Source organism: Miniopterus natalensis, chromosome 10 (assembly GCF_054644295.1).
Source record: "Miniopterus natalensis isolate mMinNat1 chromosome 10, mMinNat1.hap1, whole genome shotgun sequence".
Classification (NCBI taxonomy): Eukaryota; Metazoa; Chordata; class Mammalia; order Chiroptera; family Miniopteridae; genus Miniopterus; species Miniopterus natalensis.
The window spans coordinates 25,538,146-25,559,845 of NC_142090.1; the positions used below are offsets into that span (position 1 = coordinate 25,538,146).

The window sequence follows — 21,700 nt, forward strand, 5'->3', positions numbered from 1 at the left end:
ACTAAACTGAAAAAAAAATTCATTCTAGACCTCAGAATCTGTAGATTAGACATCATTTCTTTAGCTTATATTGTTTAAGCCAAGGGTCATTAAACTATGGCCTGCTGGCCAAATCCTGTCTGCCAGTTAATTGTAAATGAAGTTTTGTTGGAACACAGCCACACCCATTCACTGATATAATAATTATGTTGCTTTCATGCTTCAAGAATAGCATGAGACCATATGGCCCTGAGTTTAAAATACTTACTACCTGCATATTTACAAAAACAGTTTGCCAACACCTGAACAGTTTCATTAAAAAGAAAAAAGTATTTAAATTTTGTTTGAATTATAAGAATGTAAATATTTTCCCATTTTATTTTCATCAGATACACACTTTGGCCTACACATAAGTTGAAAATTTTTGTGGATTAGCCTGGATATCTAAACACTACTGTTTCTATGGATTCTTTGAAATGTATAATCAACCAATTGTACAAGAAGTTTTAGAAAACAGTCTATTTGTAGATGAGGGACATTATCTACTTAACTGACTCACTGAAATGATCAACCAAAAATAGGCCTGAAATGCTCTGAGAAACCACGTTTACAAGTACTTCCTTTGAAATCAGGTTTATGGACAAAGAGAGTTGTTGACAATAATAGCAAGCAATACTTTGATACAAACTTAAGATTTATTTGCTGCTATTTATAAAGAAACATTTAATACTATTAATTCCACAATTCTTAAAATTAAGAACTAAGATGGCTTTTAATGCTATACGGCATCATTTTTTTCAGGTAATATACAACTTTATTAACACTTTTCCTTTTTTCAGCCGAACACATTTTACCCACACTTCTAAAGTGTTAGGGAGCAACCCCCAGGGCAGTGTGATAAATGGGATGGTTCAGATTACTGCGGAAGACTTACTTTCCTGTGATTTTCCTAAATATCAAGGAAACATATGTATCCTGCACTATTATTGATGGTATTTTATGCTTGTGTTATACAGCACATATATTTCTCTTTTCAACTAGTTTTTCCATAAAGATTAAAATATCAGAAATTTTCTTCTAAATTCTCAAAATAATCATAGATTTTCACACTATAACAAAAAAATAAAACAAAGCTACCAAACCAACGATTTAGACAAAAAATGTTTATTCAAGAAAATGTAAAAATATTTTAATTTACGTATCATATTACAATGAATCAATATGGAGTCAAAATTGTACAATTACACATTCATAAAAATTCAAACCATCATCATCAGAATAATCAGTTTCTGTACAAAGATTTACAGATGTCCAATGTATGTAATTTTTCCTCAGTGTGCTACTGAGTTCAGAGGTTCTGCTCGAATATTCCCTAAATCAAGTGCAGAATCTGTTTCTTCATCAATTTCTCCAATGACTGCACTGCAATTAGTTGAGGAGAAAAAAAATGGGTTAACAATCTCATTTCTGAATAAAATTGAGAGGACAAAGTAAAAAGAACTACTTAAGGCGAAAATCAAACTTTTCATGAAGTCCCAAAACTAAAGAAAAAATCATTTAAAGGCAATGTTATTACAGCAACTAATATTAAAGGACATATTTCATATAGTATAAACTCGATCGTAAGTCTTTAAAGAAAAAAAGACACAAATACAATAGATATTGTACAAAAACCCAAAATTTCCAATTTTATGATTTCAACTCCAGGGACTGTATTGGGGAGGTCTGGGAAGAGGGGAATCACAAAATCACTACTAAGTAAGAAAATAGCCTGGCCAGGTGTGGCTCAACGGTTGAGCATCGACCTAGGATCCAGGCGATCGGGTTCAATTCCCGGTCAGGGCACATGCCCAGGTTGTGGGCTGCAGCTGATAAGTGACTCTCTCACCATTGATGTTTCTATCTCTCTCTCCCTTCGTATCTCTGAAATCAATAAAGATATATTTAAAAATAAAAAAAATAAAAAAATAAAAGCATCTGTTATTTAAGTAACTTCAATGAACTAAATCCAATGACTAATATAACATTAGTCATTGTCATGATTTCTCAGTTTACTTTAACAAAAAGTAGTTTTTCATATACAAAAATAATAGTACTTATGTATTGAACAAATAATTTTTGATGTGGTTGGCTAGAGTTAAAGAAAGTAAATTTTTACTTGATTCAACACAAACATAACATCTGTAACATCAATTTCACTAATACTGTGCTAGGTAACAAAGCCATGGCTTTCTAGCTGGATATAGTCATTGTTACATTCAGAACAAGAGACATGTATGAAACATTATTCCACTAAAAATTGATTGTTTAAATTTGTTTGGTTTTAATGAGAGTAAATTCTATAAATGAATACTTTCAATACAGAATCTGCCCAATTTTGCTTTAAACGATATAAAGCCTTCAGTTCTCTAATAATGAAAAGTACCGAACTCTGAGAAAATATGTTGCTTTCTCAAAATAAAACAAATCAAAGATCTCAACTATACCCTTAAAAATTTAGTATCAAATCCTTATAAAGACAATGGAGTGCTGGTAAATGTTTTAAAACCAGCTCTCCAAAGAAAAATGTGGAGGCTGGTTTGCAGCATTTACTGAAACTGGAGTGCAAATACTCCCACTATGGCCGATTTCAATCCACCAATAAGATATCAATCAACTGGCTTACAAAACGGAATATGCAATAATCTGCTTTTGTGAGCCAGTACAAGCTGGCTTCAGCACACCACTGGGTCTATAGCAAAGATTTAGATTTTTTAAATAGCAGTTCAAAATAATTTTTTGTTTTCTTTTTTTTAATGTAGGAGAAAGCTTCTTAAAGTCAATTATTATGCAGAGCTGCAATATAAAGAATCAGTGTGTTCTTGTCAAGGGATCAGGGCCCCCACCTCCTTTGCATTCTTCTTCTTTACAGCTCACTTTTTAACTCTGCACCTAAATCATCTCTATAGAATACTTTATAAACCCCTGATTTACATTAAAAATCTAGTAATTTACTCATCCAAAGATGATTTTAAGATAAACAATTCAAATGAACAGCATTCATCTTCTACATCCTACCTGTCCCCCAAATTAATCTGAGATGCTAATATATCTTTTGCTGCGTCCCAGTTATGTTTTAGATCTATACAGTACTCACTAGAAAATTGATTCAACAATCTTGTAGCTGCTATAACTGCACTTCTAATACAGTAGCTACTAGCCACCTGTGAATATTAACTTATAATTAAATAAAATTTAAAATTCAGTTCTTCAGTCACACCAGCCCACTTTCCAAGTATTCAGCAGTCATACACAGCTAGTCCGTACCTTAGTGGATAATGCAGATACAAGCCTTTCCACTACCCCCAAAAGGTCTACTGAACAGTTTTGCTTTACACTGTTGAAGACTTTTCTTAAACTGCCACCACTAAAATATGCCTTCTCAAACTGCCCTATCCGTGTGTCACAAATTAACTGAGGCCACAGCATTAACAAAGGACATATTTAGTGTGCCAATTATACTGAAATTAAAAAAAAAAAATAAGCAATGGGTAAGTACTTGTTTATAAATTCAGCTCTATTATAGAGCAGGGATCATTTAAAATTGTTCATGCAAAGTATTTCAAAGAAATTTTCAAACCCTAGCTTTGGTACTCTAGGAGTATATTTACATTTCTCTGAAATTAGGAGTATTTTGGAAGAACATTCTAAGAAGCCTCTCTAATGAAGTATTCAGTGTAAGGCAACGCCCTTTCTGGACCCTATTGAGGCCATTTAACTATTAGAAATATGGGCAAATCTCTGTAGATAAAAACCTCTTCTCCATATAGCAGGGCAATATACCTACAGTATGTTTAATCTGCCTTAAAAAAGACACATTTTACTTACACATTGTCACCTCTTACGATGTATAACCCTAGTACCACTTGTTCTACGCCCTGTGAAGAGCTGAACACTCGTTCATGGCTTTCATCCAATATCAAATTAATGGTCTGGTCAAAACCTTTCAGTGTTCCCTGTAAAAAGAAAAGTTCAAGAAAAAAAGACAAGTATTCAGGTTTACTTGAATGTGCAAATTTAACCACACAATAATTTTAGATGCTGGGTCCTCCAACAGTAGTACCTGATTTAAATGCAAGTCCACTGTAAAATATAATTCCTCTTTATAATTAACAATATTCTGCCACAAAACTTACCTCTTGGTTTTTTAAGGGGTAAAAACCACACATCTCACTAGTGTGCAGAGTTGTTGAGAGTTACAAAGGACACCTATGTACCAGTGTATTTTCAAGAAAGTAGCAAAAAAGCCCAGGTAGTCCAGTTCAGGAGCTAACATTCTAAAGACACAAACTAAAACAAGTGAAATTTAAGGGAAAACTATACAGGGCTGGGCAAAAGTAGGTTTACAATTGCTCGTATGGAAAAATATGTAATACAAGAATAAACTCTGCTTTGCATACTCTATATATGGAGCCATACATACTAGCTATAGCAATGTAGCAGTATCACTTCATGCTACATATTAGTACTAGGGCCTGTGCTAAACACACTGCAAACATTATCTCAATTAATCTTTACCCTTTGAAGTAGATATAATTATTCCCACTTTAGAGAAGAAAAATTGAGGCACAGGGAGGTTAAGTAATCTCTCAAGGTTTCCTAGGTAGAAAGTAGCAGAGCTAGGATATGAACCATGAAAGGATAGCTTCAAACCCAGACAACTGAACTATTATACTACTATGAACAAGCAAATATAATTTACATTTATTTCGAATAAGTCCCATAAAGATGTACGAACTGTTATTAATAGCTAACACTTAATGAATGAGTACTTATTATTTGCCAGAAACTGTTCTACGGGCCTCACATGTATTTACTTATTTAATCCTCCTAATAACACAATAAGGTAGATACAAATATGAATGTAACAATTAGAACCAGACCCTGAAGGGAATATTCAGATCAAGTTTTATGGAAGACTCCTGATTTTTTTTTTTTTTTTTTAAGACTCCTGATTTTGAATAAAGGAAGACATGGGCCTAGCACAACACAGTAACTCGGAGACTATTCAAGTTTTTGAAGAAACATCAACTTATATTAGTTTGGTTGTTTAAGTCTCTGAAGCTCCCTATTAAACTATTTCATGTTTTGAAAATCAAGATATATAAAATCAGAATGAAATAAAGAGAAAACAAAATATGGAGTACTGTCTATACTAAACTAATTAGTAAATAGTTATCACACCCATACTTAGCCTTTTGGCTTCATTTTATACATAGCTGTTCTATCAAACGAACCATGCATCAAAGAAATGCAGAACTACTGAACTTAAGTACTCAAAATGCTCTTTTAAATAGCTTTCCTTTTTCTATAAAATTAAAATAATTTTCGAGTTCACTATCTACCCTGTAAAAAAAAAATAGAAAAATTTAAACTTGATGTTTTTGCAAAATAAAAAAAATATTTGCAAATATGTGTTAATAGCAGTAGGCTTCTCGAAGTATTAAGCTGAGATTAAACTATTTCAAACTGTCCTTGACAAAATATAAGGTGAGATGCCTAAAAGAAAACATGATTGTTTTCTTGGTAAGAAGGAAGCAAGGCAACTGGCCTTAGCTTTGGAGCCAAATCCAATTTAAATCCCAGTTTGGTTCTGCCACTTGATTACAGGTGACTCTGGGAAAGTAGCTCACTTTTTCTGAGCTTGGTGCCTAACCTAAAATACAGGGGTAATTCTTCACCGAGATTAAATGATAATGTAATTTAATAAATGGCAAAGTATAACACTGACTGGTAATAGTCTCTTAAGGAGCTACTGAGAAAAACCACAAGGATTAAACAGAAAACAAGAAACAAAAATAGAACTGCAGAATGGGAAAATAAGAGATTAAATTACGTGAATTAGATAGTTAGAAAATAGGGTGTTTAGCAGCCTTAAAACTTTTTTGAAAGCAAACAGGTATATGAATTCTAAGTGAAGAAATAATTAAGTAGCAAAAAACATGGGACAAATTACTCAGATAACTAAACAGGTCAAGTAGAGAATCCAAGATTTTTCTGGAATTAAAGGGGATACTGTAATAAATGGGCAAATGAGATTAAATAAATTTAGGGTCAATCATCATAATTTGTTATACAACCTAAGAATAGTCAAAGAATATTAACACCATACAAGCTTTAAATGTTGATCATATATATGTAGTACGTTAATCAAAAAAAGATTCTAAGAAGCATATACAAACTTTCAAAAAATTATGACTCATGTAGTGAATATCAGAGCACTGAATTGAAAAGAAAATAAAAAATGGAAGAGAAAGATAAATATGAAATACAGGCAGATATCTGCAGACTAGACTAGCTTAGACACCCTCTGAGGGCAGAATCTATTATTCATCCTAGCTCCTAGAAGCCTTGTAACTTATACTCAAATTTATTAATAAAGAAGAAAATACTACATTCACAACATAAAAAGTTTACAACCAATAAGCCTCCAAGAAAGCAGAGAATGAATATGCCAAATACGTACCACTATCATTCTCCCATCAGAAGTAATAACAGCAACAGTTCCTGATAAATGAATCAAGGAAAGCATTTCTCAAGGAATGCAAACTGAAAACTTAGAACCTGGTAAGGAAGTGGTTTGAATTACTAGGGAAAAGGTGACAGAATTAAGATACAACTATTCAACACAAACACTACATTCACAATATATAAACTTTAAAGTTTCTAACTTCTTCAATTCCTTGTGACAATTACACAATTTGAAAAGGTAAATATAAAAAAAAATCCTTTTCTGTAGGTGATCAAGTGTAACCTGTCTCCAAACAGCTGGGTGCCTGGCACTCCTCCTAACTGCGGAGTACTGCCTCCGGCTTTGAGCAAGACATTCCCCCTTTCTGAGACCTGTGTCCTCATCTTTAAAACTAAAATGGGTTAGTGCTAAATTAATGTTGAATGATTTCAAGCGTGTAAGACACTGTCTTCCAGGACTTGGCTTCTGGAATTCAGAAGAAAAAAGCTGTAATCAGTGTCACAAGGTATAAAAATGCTTTACAGCATTAAGTCTTCAGTATTTCACTTTCCCCCAAATTTGTATGTGAAAACAATGTAGTGTTTCTGTACCGAGAAACACATGTACAGGGTGCTTTAAGACTCCATAGCGGCTTTTTAGTTATTTGTCTCTTGTGACGATCCACTACAACGGCAAGCATTACTTCCATTCTATCAACAAAGACGTTGAGCCAAGTGGAAAAGGGGCGGAACAACGAGCAACGCCTGAGAATAAAAACAAGCACGTGGGTTTACTATAATATCGTCAGCGGTAGGACGACTGTTCATTTTATTCCCAAACAACCGCACAGGCCCTAGGGTAGTAAGGATGCATTAATAGAGAGCTTCTACAGACAGGGAAAAGTTCAGAATCACGTTTTGAAGGTTAAAATTAAAAGGCGCCTTGGGCCCGCGGCGCGCTCCAGCCCCCGCTGCGGGATTGGCCGGTCCCGCATCCTTAACCCCCGAACCCGGGTCACGCAGTGGCCGGAAGTCCCAACCGCCCGCCGATCCGACCCCGGCCTCCTCTGCCCCAGCCCTCTCCAGTGGAGCGCAGGCCTCACCACGGCTCCGGCCAGCGCCGGCGGCGGCCACCAGAGGATACGGTTGATGTAGTTCTCCAGAGCTGAAGTCATGTTGTTCGGCTGACCGCTCCCAGCAACACAGCAGCGTAGGCGACGACAGGAGCTAGACAAGACCACCGGCAGCGCCCGGCAAATATCGCGAGAGTTCCCACACCGTAGCCTCCGCGAGTCAGAGATCGGGGGGTATATCGGCCCACCTTACCCATAAGGCCTAGCGGCGACGAGCTTAATGCGCGTGCGCAGTGTTTTTTCGGCTGATTTTCCGGGTTGTGATCTCGGAAACCTAGAGCGGCGAAAGCGAGCAAAGGAAAATAGGGTAGGAGGGGAAAATGGGAGAGCAAGTTTCCTAGCGGAATGAAAGGCAGTGGGCAGAAGTTACTAGGGGAAAGTGCAGAGGAAAGACAAGGAAAACGGAATAAGGTGTTTTCATCACAAGTGAAGCAGAATTAAATGAGTGCTGTTCTATGAAATGTAGGCGCGGGGAGGTGGAATCCCGTTTTCCACCACAGGAGCGGTAATTAATCTTTTAGAAGCTGAATGACCTGAGACTAAGTTAACTGCCTGTAAAAGTGCTCCAACTTGGCGACGTTTTTTATTCACTTATTTAAGAAATTGAGTACAAACTGGAAAGGATGTGCGGGCCTCCCTTAGGCAGGCACTATTTCCTCTTTTTACAAAATCTCCGATTTCAGTTAGACTTGGGATTGCTTAGCTGAAGAATTGTGGGTTTGAAATAACTCTTGCAATGTCAGCAGTTTTCGTCTGAAAAGTGAAGCGTCTGTTTTCATTACAGCATTCCCACAAACTTATCTACTGACCACTCCCAAATGGTTATTTTATATACTAAAATTTACTCTGACCTGTTTGAAACCACATATAATATGTATAGTACATATAATACAGAGAACACACTCATAACAGTTGCAGCAAGAGCAAGTTCATAAAGGAACAATGCCATTGATGCTACTGGTGGCATCCAGGGACATGGGCTTGCCAGCAGTTTGGGGGCCTCCGAACTTCACTCTTATTGTTTAGCCATAGTGTCCACAGGGACCCAGCTTTGCAATGTGTCTGGGACATGCTGCATGGCCAACTTCTGCATCTGGTTCTCCAGCCTCTCTCACAATGTGAGATATTCAGTATCCTTTAATTTATTATTCCTTTTTTGCTTAAATCAGCTCAAGTTTGTGGCTTCAAGCTGGCAACTAAGAATTTTGGCTTAAAAATATTCTGGTAGTGTGAGCTACAGTGATCTTAAAACATTTTCTTGCTCATTTAGCTTGTAAATTTTTTAAAACTAAAAATAGTTTTAACTAAACCTTCTTTATACAAGCTTACTTTAAAATTCTAAATTTTTGTGTCATGTTTACTAATTACAAGGAATGTAATTTCTGTCACATAGTGTTTATGTGCTTTAAATAGATTTTCATTAAAACCTTGGAGCTACAGATTTAACACAAATTTATGGCAAAACCCATACCCATTATCAAACCCATTAGCTGATTTAATTTTTTTCTTAAAAAAAATTTTTTTTTTATTGTTGACAGTATTACAGATGTCTCCCATTTTCTCCCTTTTGCCCCCTCCACCCAACCCCCTTGCCACCCCAGGCTTTCCCTATGCTATTGTCTGTTTCCATGGATTATGCATATATGTTCTTTGGTTAATCTCTTCTCCACTTCTCCCCTCTCCCCACCAATTGAGATCTGTACCTCTGGACCTATTTTGTTTGTGGGTTTATTTTGTACTGTTTGTTTATTTTGTTAATCCTCACCTGAGGATATTTTTTCCATTGATTTCTTAGAGAGGAGGGAGGGAGGGAGGAAGGGGAGAGAGAAAGAGAGAGGTAGGTATAGATGTGAGAGAAACACATCGATTCCTAGCCTCCCGAACATGCCCCAACTGGACCAGGATCGAATCTGTAACCTAGGTACTTGCCCTTAACTGGGTATTGAACCTGAGATCCTTCCGTGCTTGGGCCCACTCTCCAACCACTGAGCCAAACCAGCCAGGGCTATTTTGTCCTTTAGATTCTGCTTATAAGTGACATCATGTGATAATTGCCTTTCTCTAACTGGCTTATTTTGCTTAGCATAGTAGTCTCCAGTCCATCCATGCTGCCTCAAAGGGTAAGAGCCTTCTTTTTGACAGTTGCCTATTTGCTGCAGGCTAGAAACACTAGGGAATTAGCACTCTTAGGAAGCAGTCTTAAGTGACTGACAAGGTAGGTTTATAAATACCTCAGCCCTCTTCAACCTGGTAGGATAATTCAGGTGAGGTATCTCCAGCTGTTCAACATAGTAGCTGATTTAATGCACCTCTAATTGGTTACCTTCCTTTCCTTGTAACCCTTCTTCACTGCCTTACTGGTTTTACCTAAATAAACTACTTGCACTTGAATTCTTGCCCCAGAGTCTGTTTTCAGAGGAGACCCCCACCCCAAACTAAGATAGAGATCATGAATAGTTCCTTTCAAAGGGATCTGTATCTTACTTAAGTTGGAAGGTATCCGTAGCCTAACCCCAATTCTTGTCATCATCTGATATCACCAGATCATCTTTTACATCATTCAAAGGAGGATATGAGGTTGCTGCCCCTCTCCACAGATCTATACAGACCTCTTTAAATATCCGTAGGTAAACAATCACTGCTACCACCAAAGTTGATTTAAAATGGGTTGTTTACTCAAAAATAAAATACCTGTCTATGGTAGAACATAGCCAGGCTGCTGCACTAAAACTTCAGTTAGGCTCAGTGATGTAGCAATAAACGAAGCACAGAAATGACTCAGCTATCTGACAAAAACACAGCAAGAATTTATTTAATGGTGTTAGTGTAAACTACGGGATGACCCTCATTAAGTCTGAAATGGCATCAATAGCAAAGAGTGAGCCCACAGGGGTGGGTGCAGAGTGGAGGGGATCAATGGGGAGAAAAGGGGATATCTGTAATGTTTTGAACAATTTAAAAAAAAAAAGGGTGAACCCACAGTTCAGAGCTGTTCTGACCTGCTGATTCCTCTCTCTAGGACGATGAGATCGCCCAGCTCTGGGTGTGCCTCCTAGTTATTTCAGCCACTAGTCTATATCCTAATCTCATGTATATGCTTTGACCCACTCGCTTACTGGTTCAAAAGCAAGCCAAAGTGAAAGCACCATTAGGTGAGCCTGAGTTGCCATTCTGACCCCAAACACAGACCAGCCTGTGTCTGCCCATAAGTAGATGCCACCAATAAATCTATGCATCCCCCTAAACATATTGGATTCTTCAGGTAAACATTTGACAAATCTCAACTCTCCTTCCTCCCCAACACCACAGTGATCTAGTTGTGGCATTCAGAATCCTTAGTGATTTTGGTGGTGGAGATGAAGGTTTTAAGCTACACATACCTCTTTCCTGGAGTAACTGGACATGGTGTGGTGAACCTGCAAAGGACTCAAAGCTTACAGAGTAAGTCACTCATATTGGCATTTCCAATATTAGTGGCAGTCAAATACTCAAGCAAAATGCTTTTCCAGTCTTCCTTAAATCATGTTGGGATGGTAATGGGTTAATCCACCTTTTTGTGAGACTGTCCCTATCATATTGCCCCTCTGAGTCCTGGGATTTCTTTGTAAACCTTTCTTTTTAGAAGACTGTCTTAAGACAGAGTTTCCAGAAGCACACTGTGAAGCAAGGATTTATTTATATGTCTGTGATTTATTATGGAAGTGTTCCCAAGACAAATCAGTAAGGAATTGAGGGCAGCAGGAGGGGAAGAGGGGAGGAAACAAAGCACATTGCATTTGCAGACTAAACCTTACCCAGGCTCACCCCAACAGGGGAATGCTATGTGTGAGTTGATGCTGCACCTGAGGCAAGGGACCTGGGCTTCTATAACCCCTACCTTGCCAATCCTTAGGAAGGGCTGCCAGGAGTAGAGGATGCAAACTTCTAGCTCTCTCCGAATGAGGCCGAAGCCCAAGTAGCCTAAGGTTGGCAATATTCTGGAAAAGAGTAGCAGATCCTGGCCTCAGGAAGCAAAAACACATGAAGCCAGGAGAGGGGTTCACAGAAACCATGAAGACAGTCTTAGGGTGTCTAGGTAAAGCACTGACAGTGTTCACTTAAGTGAATGATTCAGTTTCTAGTCATTTTAAGTTTTGGGGATATTTGAAGTGAGAAAATGTTAGGAGGGTCAGAAGATAATCCCAATTTTGTAAAAGATATTTTAAAAGTATGTTTCTACTTCTTGTCAACAAGGTGTACAGCTCCAAAAAACACTCATTTATAATTAATGCAATTCTTTTGTTACATGGGCAGGGATAAGAAAGGACCTGTAGAGGCTATTCACTATACAGAAGAAATTTTTTGTGACAGTAGCAAATCCTTATTTGTCTGAAACATTTTTTGGGATACTTTATTGTTGAACCATTCTTTATTAGATATGTAATCCAAGTTTGCCTAGGAGTTGTCATAGTTTGAGGGCACAAAGGAAGTTATAATAACTCAGATTTCTCAGAGTCATGCTTAATGTGCCTCATGCAGGATTTCTATCGCCCATTTAAAGTCATTTCTGAGAGTCCACCTGGAGTGTCTCACAATAACTCACCAAAACTCTTTTCATTTTTCTATTCCAGATTTCATTAATGGTCATGCAGTCTTGAGAATTCTCTTCAGGGTGGTCCTTTCTAATATCTCTGGGGGAACAGGGAAGTGAGAGAGCAGGAGACTGTCTCCCAAAACTTCCAGAGCCTTAGGCTGTCAAGTTTGCCCAAATGGTAGTCTATTCTCAATATCTTTTCTTAGCTGAAGTTATACTGTTTTTAGATCTTAAATGATGAGGCTTCCTTCTTGTCTCTATATCACAGCTTGTTATTGGGTTCTGAAGAAGGGCTACATGTATATCCAGATCTCTGAGAATCCTTGTGAAAACAACTCTTGCTTCTGTGTGTAGCTGGCCCCCTGTACTGAGTTTAGATACAAGACCATGGAAAAGGGTGAAGAAAAAGATTCTCTTCATAGTCTCCTTCTACTCCATGCAAATGAACTCATGCAAATATGTGGGGAGCCGGCGGGACTCCCCCCGGGAGGACCCGCCGGGCGAGGTGCTGCCCAGGGAGAAAGACCCGGGAGGCCCGCTTGCCCTAGTGCCATCAAGAGAGAAATCTCTGAGGCATTGACCCGAGTGGTGGGCAGCGGTGCTAGCACTCGCCCTGCTCCCCCCGCTCCCCCTCCATCCGAGGGACAGGGAACGGTTTGCATTCAGTGTCCCAGCTATCAATTTGCAGAGACCCATGCAACGGTATCAGTGGAAAATGCTTCCCCAGGGAGATGTGGATGAGTTAGTGGCCCCAGGCACAGAGGAGCTGCCTGGGTGAGCTGCAGAGGTGCCCTCCTGCTCCCTGACCCAGTCCTTGAGGCACCAAAGCAACACTAGATTCTAGAAAGGCTAATTAGGAAGCTGGCCCCGGCCTGAAGGGTTAAAGGATAGTTAAGCCACATACCAAGCCAAGGACTCTATCCTCCCCAAAAGTTCCCATTAGAAGCCGAGATAAGGATACTTTCCAAGGCCTGAGCTCCTGCAGGAGGCAGGGTGTTTACTCTGAAAAGGCATTCGTAGGGCCTTGGAGGAATTACTTAGTATCGGGCTAAGGGAAGAAATGTGGGGCAGGGTGCTATTCAGCACAATCAACAGTGCCTGTATATATTGAGCGGAGAAAATAAACTCGGGGCTGGCAGCTGGCAACAGGAATGAGCTGCAGCCCTCCCGATCCCATCCTGTCTCTTGTCTTTCTTTTCCAATCCTCACCCCCTCAATCAGGTTCCCGTTCGACTGCCGGCAGGCTCCGGCACAAATAGATGATTGTAAACATCCCAGTTTGACCTGAATTCTAACAGTTGTCACAACTTTATCTTAAAGTTGTGTTCACCTGTAAGTCCTTCCAAAGAAACACACACACATGCTTACCCACACAGAAACAAATGCTGCAGTGGGATTTAATTTGTTTACTTACTCATTCAAAAATCTTTAATGAAAGCTTGACATGCGGAAAAAATAGAAAAAGCTATTTGATAAATAGTATCAAATAAATGACAGTTTTTTGTTTGTTTGTTTTTAAAATATATATTGATTTCAGAGAGAGGAAGGGAGAGGGAGAGAGAGATAGAAACATCAATGATGAGAGAGTCATCATTGATCAGCTGCCTCCTACACTCCCCCTACTGAGGACTGAGCCCTCAACCTAGGCATGTGCCCTGACCGGGAATTGAACTGTGATCTCTTGGATCCTAGGTCAGTGCTCAACTGTTGAGCCACACATGGCCAGGCAATAAGACAGATTTCTTAAGAAGTTTACCACTTTTGTGGAGAATATATATATATATCTATATATCCAAAACTGCTCTTGAATTTAATGTAATGACATCACTTCTAAAATAAGTAGAAGTAGGGAGGTTATTCTCCCTGTGGGTTTGGGTTGGGAGACACAGGAATGGAGTTATGTACAATTAGCTCAAGTTTTAATAGGAGCAGGATCTTAGATGGAAACAAGGAAGTTGGGAGGATCCAGTTTTAGCACTATGTAGTAGATTATCCCTTGTATCTAAGAGGTGGAGTGATAGGCAAAAGCCTGGGACTGGTTAGGAGAGAGAAAATAAATCCCATTTAGAAGACTGATCTAAAATTTCCAGATTGGTTCACATCAGTGTTTGATGAATCAGAACAGTGCTTATGTTGTAACAAAGTAATACATTTGCAATTTTCAGTAACAGGCCAGGATTTTATGGGCTATATTAGACCTTACATAAGATACAAAACAATATGTCATATTTTAGCAGCTGTGGAAATAAGTGGTGGCATGTGAATATACAGTAGTAGTGAAACCAATGAATTATTAAAGAATATTTTTATTCTTTTTGGTTATTTTTACTTATGTCAAATATAGAGTGGGCTGCTAATTAGTGATAGTAAGATAAAGTATCCCTAAAAATAAATTTTGGTAAAGAAGTGAATTTATTTGAAGAAAAATAAAATAATGACAAAAGAGTTGTTCTCAAATATAGAAAAATCATGAAAGTGGTACAGGTATGACTGAAATTTGGGGAATGTTGACTCTGCCCTTCAGCATTTGCCAGTGAATTTGTAAATAGGAATGAAATGTTATCTTCTATATGGAGGTGATCCTAGATGTCCTCAAAGAGCTCCAAAAGTTAAACAATAAGTGTAGTGCATTCAGTGCAGGGAAAAGCAGAATCATCTTAAAGAAACATCTGCTCTTAGGCAGAAAGGTATTAACATTTGTGAGAAACAGATTTGTGCATTAGAAGACATATGTTTAGAAACAAATGTGTAGAAAAAGGAAATTTGTGAGAACATGCCTTCACCCGAAGAGAGAATATTCTGTTTGGCCAAATCAAGAAGCCACTTTACAAGGATATGGTATTGTCACATAGAAGCCAGTAGTCATGACACATTCTAGTAAGGTAACTAACTCCTTGTTCTGCTTTCTTGTATGCCAAACACCCTTGTGATAATTGGACTCATTGGTCAGGTTGATATATCTGCACTGCTTGGCAATTACAGTCCTAATTATAAATAAGTAAAGCAGCTTCAATTGGAGTCTGTGGTGAGCTTTGTTAATTGTAATCACATTAATGAGATTAAGTTTCTATGTCTGAAAAGTTGAAGGATAGATCCTGGACCAGGAGACTGTATCAAGGTACATGCTCACTTTGTTGGGATCTATCTACGTGAATGGCATACCCTGAAAATCCCTAGGTCTCATGGCTCACCTTTTCTCAACTTCAACTCTACTTTTCAAGTTATTTGTGATTTAAACAAGCTCTTCATGTTATTTTTATACCATATTAACATATGAGATACTTTGTAGATATTCCCTCAAGGAAAAAAGATTTATTTCTGTTATTTCCTTTTGATAATATAAGGATTCACTATTTTGCAAAAAAATGTTGACTTATTTTAGTGTATCCACCTGGCCTGAAATTGAAGCATTAGGCAAATTAAGTGTTTTTCATTCAGACTACTGGGTATCTTTCTCTTCATTGCCAACTTTTTTGAATGAGCCATTTTCTCGCACTGCCTCCACTTCTTCAATGCTAAGTCTTTCTTCTCCACGCCCCCCACCATCTGGCTCCCACCCCTGTTATTCTGCTGAAACTTTCTCTGAGGTTTCTGAGGGTTATTAATCCTCATTCTACTTCACTTGTCTACAAAGTTGGATGGTATGTTTTATGCCCTTCTTTGGAAAACATAACTCCTTCCCTTCCTGATGTCTGGGACCTACTATCACCTCTTAATTTCCTCCTGACAGCTTATATCCCCTCTCTCTCTTTTGGTGTCTTTTACTGGAATCTTTGGGGGTTTTTTTGAAAAAAATATAACATGGCAGATAAAGCTGTAATCTACCCCTCTTAGTCTTTCCCTCTCCTGTATCCTCCTATTCTGAAGTTGTAGTATCGTTAATATACTTTCTACCCCTCTGTGTCTGCATACAATGCATGTTATTTTGTTTTAAAATTTCATAGCATACTTCGTAGCTTGCTTTTACTGAACATTATGTATTTGAGATTCAGCTATTAAGATCTCTCTAGATTTAGTTAATTCATTTTAACTTCTCTATAATCTTCTGTTTATGAATTAATGATAGTTTCAACTACCCTTTAAATACACACTTTTTAAATTAAGACTATTTTTAGGTTAGTTTTAGGCTCACAGCTAAATTAAGGTAACAGTACACAGAGATTTCCACTCTACACCCACACATGCATAATCTTCCTCTTTATCAACATTCCCCACCAGAGTGGTACCTTTGTTATGACTGGTACATCATAATCACCCAATGTTCATAGTTTACATTACCATTCACTTTTGGTGGTGTATAATATATGGGTTTGGGCAATATATAATCACATGCACCCATCATTACAGTATCATATAGAATAGTTTCACTGTCCTAAAAATCCTCTGTGTTCCACCTATTCATCCCCCCAACCCCTGACAACCACTGATCTTTTTATTGTTTCCATGGTTTTGTTTTTTCTAGAATGTCATATATTCAGAATCATATGGTATGCAGCCTTTTCAGATTGGCTTCTTTCACTTAGTAAAATATATTTGTTTCCTCTACATCATATCACTGTTTGATAGCTCATTCTGTTTTAGTGCTGAATAGTCCATTCTCTGGTTGTACCACAGTTTTTGTGTGTGTTTTTTTCCATTCACCTACTGAAGGACATCTTGGTTGCTTCTAAGTTTTGGCAATTATGAATAAAGCTATTGATGTTGTAAATATCTATGTGCAGATTTTTGTTTGTATACAATTTTTCTAGTCCTTAATACATACTTTTAACAGACATTTTTGTTTATTTTACATTTCCTTATGTGATTTCATCTATTCCCATAGCACCAGCTGCCAATTACAGACCAATGAACTCCCTAACTCCATTAGCTTTAGAAATCCATTTGGGGATAATTTGTACAAGCTCTATGCATATTTCTTGTAGGAACTGAACTTGTCCAAAATGAAAATCATTATTATTCCTGGGAATGTTCACTTTTCCCATTCCTTTTCTCCTATGACAGTTAAGAACTCTACCACTCTCACCAAAAAATAGGCAACTTGTAGACAATTTTTAAAACTCTTTCTAACTTTTTTCTCTAATTTTGTATTGAGTCCTGATTCTGTACATAAAATATCTCTCAATATTTTCTCTTTTCCATGTTCACTACCATTGGCTTAGACCAGGCCTTCATCATTATTACCTGAACTAACAAAATTTCCCTCCAAATATTTTCTGTGCACCTAATTTGTATCCATTATTATTTATTCTTCATCTTGCTGCCAGAGTTATCTTTCTAAAATAGGGGCTGGTGAATTTTTCTGTAAAGGGATAGATGGTAAATAGTTTAGACTTTGTTGGTCATATGGTGTCCGTGGCAACACTTCAACCCTCCCATTGTAGCATGGTAGTACTCATAGTATGTAAATGAACAGATGCAGTTGTGTTTCAATATAATTTTATTTACAAAACCAGTCTACAGACCCAATAGCTGTAGTTTGCTGACCCCTGTCCTACAGCACAACTTGGATTTGGTCAACTTGGATTTGATATCTCCTCACCAAAGCATTTCCATTTTCTCCAGAACATAATATTCATCGTTATTCTAAATCTAGTATCATCCCTAATTTAAGACTTAAGCTCAATTGCCTCAATCTCTGGAGTTCTAATCTATATTCTGATGTGTTCCTGATATCTCCTCATTTGATGCAAATGGGAAGATGGTTCAGTGGCAGGTAGAGTTAGGGATTGGTCATGGAAAGATGAGAACACTTCCATGTGATAAGCCCATATTCTCAATAAACTATGATCAAGGATACCTGCTGAGAGATAAGGTGAAAGAGATGAATAGAGAGGAACCAGATCAATACAGTCATCCTGGGGAGCAGAAAAGTAAACTTATTAGAGAAATGTAGCAAGATTTGTGGGCCATAGGAAGATTCAAACTGTAACCTGAAATTATGAATTTAAAGTGAAATTAGTCACCTGATTTCTGTGATTACTAACACTTTCTTGTTTAGGTGCAAACAAGGAGAAGGTCTGAAGAAAGGTGAGGTTATACATGGATTGGGCTTTTTTTGTTGTGTTTTGTTTTTTAAATATATCTTTGTTGATTTCAGAAAGAGGAAGGGAAGGGAGAGAGAGAGATAGAAACATCAATGATGAGAGAGTGATTTATCAGCTGCCTCCTGCATGCCCCCAACTGGGGATTGAGCTACAACCCGGGCATGTGTCCTTACCGGGAATCCAGCCGCCATCTCTTGGATCCTAGGTCGATGCTCAACTGCTGAGCCACGCCCTGCTGGGCTGGATTGGGGTTTTTAATGTGAGTTCAGTTGAGGGGAAAAAAGGAACAGGGAGTTGAAAGTATTTGCAAAGGGGCACTATATTGGTCACAATGGAATCTGTGCTGAACAGGATGGGAAATGATGACAGGAGGAGACTGATGGATAATAAAGTGGTGGGATGAAAGGATCAAATGTCCCCCCACATTGTTGAAGAACTATATGATTGTATGGAATTACTTGTATCAATGAACTGAGTATAGAAGGCTGTATCAGGAAACAAAGATTTTTCTATCTCAAATTTTGGAAACATTTGTATTTTTTTAAGAGATGTAAAGGTCTAGGGCATGACCATAAAGTGGATGGGTGGGTGACTGAAGTGGAAAAAGGAATATGCCAATGGAATATGGAAGTCAAGAAACTTTTGAAGCTGGGATTTTTGATGGTCACCCACTGAGGTACTGAAATCACCAAGGATAAAAAAAAGGGAACCTGGTGGAATGGAAGACTGTCAGAAACAGAGGACAAGTGAATGAGGAGGTCTGACTAGAAGAATATTAGAGGGTATAGGAAAAAGTGGTATATCCAGATGACATCAGCATTAAAAGAACAGTGATTTTTGCTGGAGGGAAGGGGAGAAATAATTTGGAAGTAGCAATGGGGAGCAAGAAATGCACCTACCTGACGTTCAGTGTTCACTCAGGACTCAGGTTTCAAGGTAGTGAAGGGAATGTTTGGAGTAAAGGGAACTGCTGATCACAGATTGGGGTCACAAGAGACACTGGAGGTTTTATTTCATAAGGGAAGGAAGTAGAGAAGATAAACAGAGATTGTGGGTTAAGAGTTTGTGAGAAAATGATTTAGAGAGGCTGATAGTACAGATTACTGAGGTACATGGGGATGTGAAGTGTAATGGAATTGGTCCTAAGAAGCTCAGTGCTCTTGGTAGTGTGTTAGTCTCAGACATTAAGTTATAATGTGGCCTCAAAATTAATAGTTATTTTCTCAGCCACTGAGTGTTCTAGAATAATCTTCCACAATTAGCTTCATCACCTTGGATAAGGTGCTAAACCTGTCAAAACCACAGTTTCTTATCTATGCAATGAAGAATTGGTCTAAATCATTCCTTGAATTTTTTCAGGCATTTTAAGTACGTGGTGTAAAGAAATGGGGTCATGCCACTGGTAATTTTGCAGTATTAGGAATAAATATTCATCTTGCAAATCAATGATATATCGGGAGCTAATAGGAAGAATGAGAAATATCTGTAAATTTACACATCTGCTACATTTGGCTTCAAAGAATGTTAATGATCTCAAAAAAACAGAGATAAGTGACAGAACAATTCAGCATATTTTATAGACATTTGGTTATGCTTTCCTGCTAAAGCAAATACACTTTGTAACTCATAAATATGAAATAGTAATAGATTTATAATATCTCAAATGTTAATTAGTAAGATTGAAACTGAATTGCCAAATCTTATCTCTCACCTTCCTTCCACTCTTTTGTTCTCCCCATCCAAAATGTATTATTAGTAATTGTATTCTTGTTACTATAAAAGTGGAATAATATATGAATGAGAAACTTGAAAGTATACAGTTATAATTGGTGAAGGCCATGAGTTATTGAGAAGGTTAATTCAATCAGTAATGAAAATGCTTTTTCACAATTAATTTTTTAATATTTAGATTAATTTCCTATCTGGGGGTTGGAAGCAAGTATCTTGGAATGTGCCACCCTAGCATGCAGATTATTTTAGACTGAAATCAGTTAAAGCTCAATAAGCTCAGGAATAATTTTTCACTTCTCCTTTTCTCAAAGATATTCAGATAGAGAAAGAGCTGCTTCAGAAAGAGAACCTTTGCATAATCACATTGAGCATTTTCACCCTAGCATTAGTCAGGAAGACTCCAAACATGCTTACTATGTTAACCCCATGTCCCATTGTTTCCAAGTTGCCTAGCAAAAGTTTGCCTGTGATATGTGTTCTGCTTTTCCTTAACTACCCGTAAATCACCCCTCCTCATTTCTGAAATCTAATACCCTGTACCCCCTTTTCTCCTTTATCCAAAATGCCATATATAACCGATGTTTCCTCACTGTCTTTGGAATTTCATGCGTATGTGAATTCTCCTTGTGCACAAATTAAAAATTTGATTTTCTCCTGTTAATCATGTTGTATGTTTGAATTTTTCGACCGGCCAGAACTAAGGGGGGATGTTTTCCCAGACCTAACACATACTAACCTATTTGGTTAAATTGATTAGTCAATTCAGTCAACCCTGTAACCACACTAATGACCTACTGGTTAAAAACTGCTTATTTTAGTCCAAATTGTGGAACAGTTTTGGGTCCAATCAGATGATGAATCCTGCTAGCTGAGGAGCTTGTCTCCAGGTCTTCCTATTCAGTTGTGTAATGCATCCTGGTAGGTTTTGTTGAATGGCTCAGATCAGCGATTTTTTAGCCTGTGTGCTGCAAGAATTTTTAAAACATGCAATACCTATTTAGTCAGGGGCACTACTAACCTCTTTTTCCTTAGATTGTCAAATAAAAACATTGACAGCCAACACAACAATAGCTATCTGATGTGAATGAATCACAATTATACCTATATTTTTGTCAGATTGGAAAAAAGATATTTTTTAGTGTGCTGCAAAATTTTAGTAATTAGTTTATGTGTGCCATGAGATGAAAAAGGTTGAAAATCACTGGCTTAGGCTCTTCAAGGAGAGAGGCTCTAAAGAAAAAAGCAACAAAGCTTGAGGTTGATTGAGAAAGGACATTGTGTAAAATCAAAGGGGGGTAAAGGGGTGTAATATATTCATTACATAGTCCTTAACTAAAAACCTTATACATGTGAATTAATTTTACTCAAGTAAGCAAAAAGTTAAAAAATTGAAGTATTTTATTAGTTGGAAAATATATTTGCATATGTATGAAAGTGATTCAGAAGTTTCTTTATCTTGTGATATTGAATGTAATTTTAAGTTTATGCATTTGAGAAATATGGCATATAAGCTTATTTCATCCTAGGTATTATACTTGCAGTTTGGATAATTAGCCACTAGAAAGCAGGGCTCTGATTTGAGTAAAGGTCACAAGACATAATAAACAGGCATTTTTGTAGGCACAGCCAATTGAAAGAGCAAACACACGGAATTCCTTGCAATATAGTTTAACAGCATAAGTGAAACCCATACTTCTGTATTAGAATTTTTTAAATGCTATAGATGAAAAATAAGTATTACATGATCTTCA

At 37.5% G+C, this 21,700-nt stretch overlaps 1 protein-coding gene across 1 annotated transcript; it reads right to left on the minus strand.

Annotated features, from left to right (window-relative positions):
• Positions 1-1,127: 1,127 nt before the first annotated feature.
• On the minus strand, positions 1,128-7,745 carry LSM8 (LSM8 homolog, U6 small nuclear RNA associated). Its single transcript, XM_016196921.2, has 4 exons — positions 7,613-7,745; positions 6,485-6,525; positions 3,847-3,974; positions 1,128-1,401 (listed from the first exon to the last, which is right to left on the minus strand). Exons 1-4 carry the CDS (start codon positions 7,641-7,643, stop codon positions 1,311-1,313), a joined length of 291 nt encoding a protein of 96 aa, XP_016052407.1. The 5' UTR covers positions 7,644-7,745; the 3' UTR covers positions 1,128-1,310.
• Between the last annotated feature and the right edge of the window lie 13,955 nt (positions 7,746-21,700).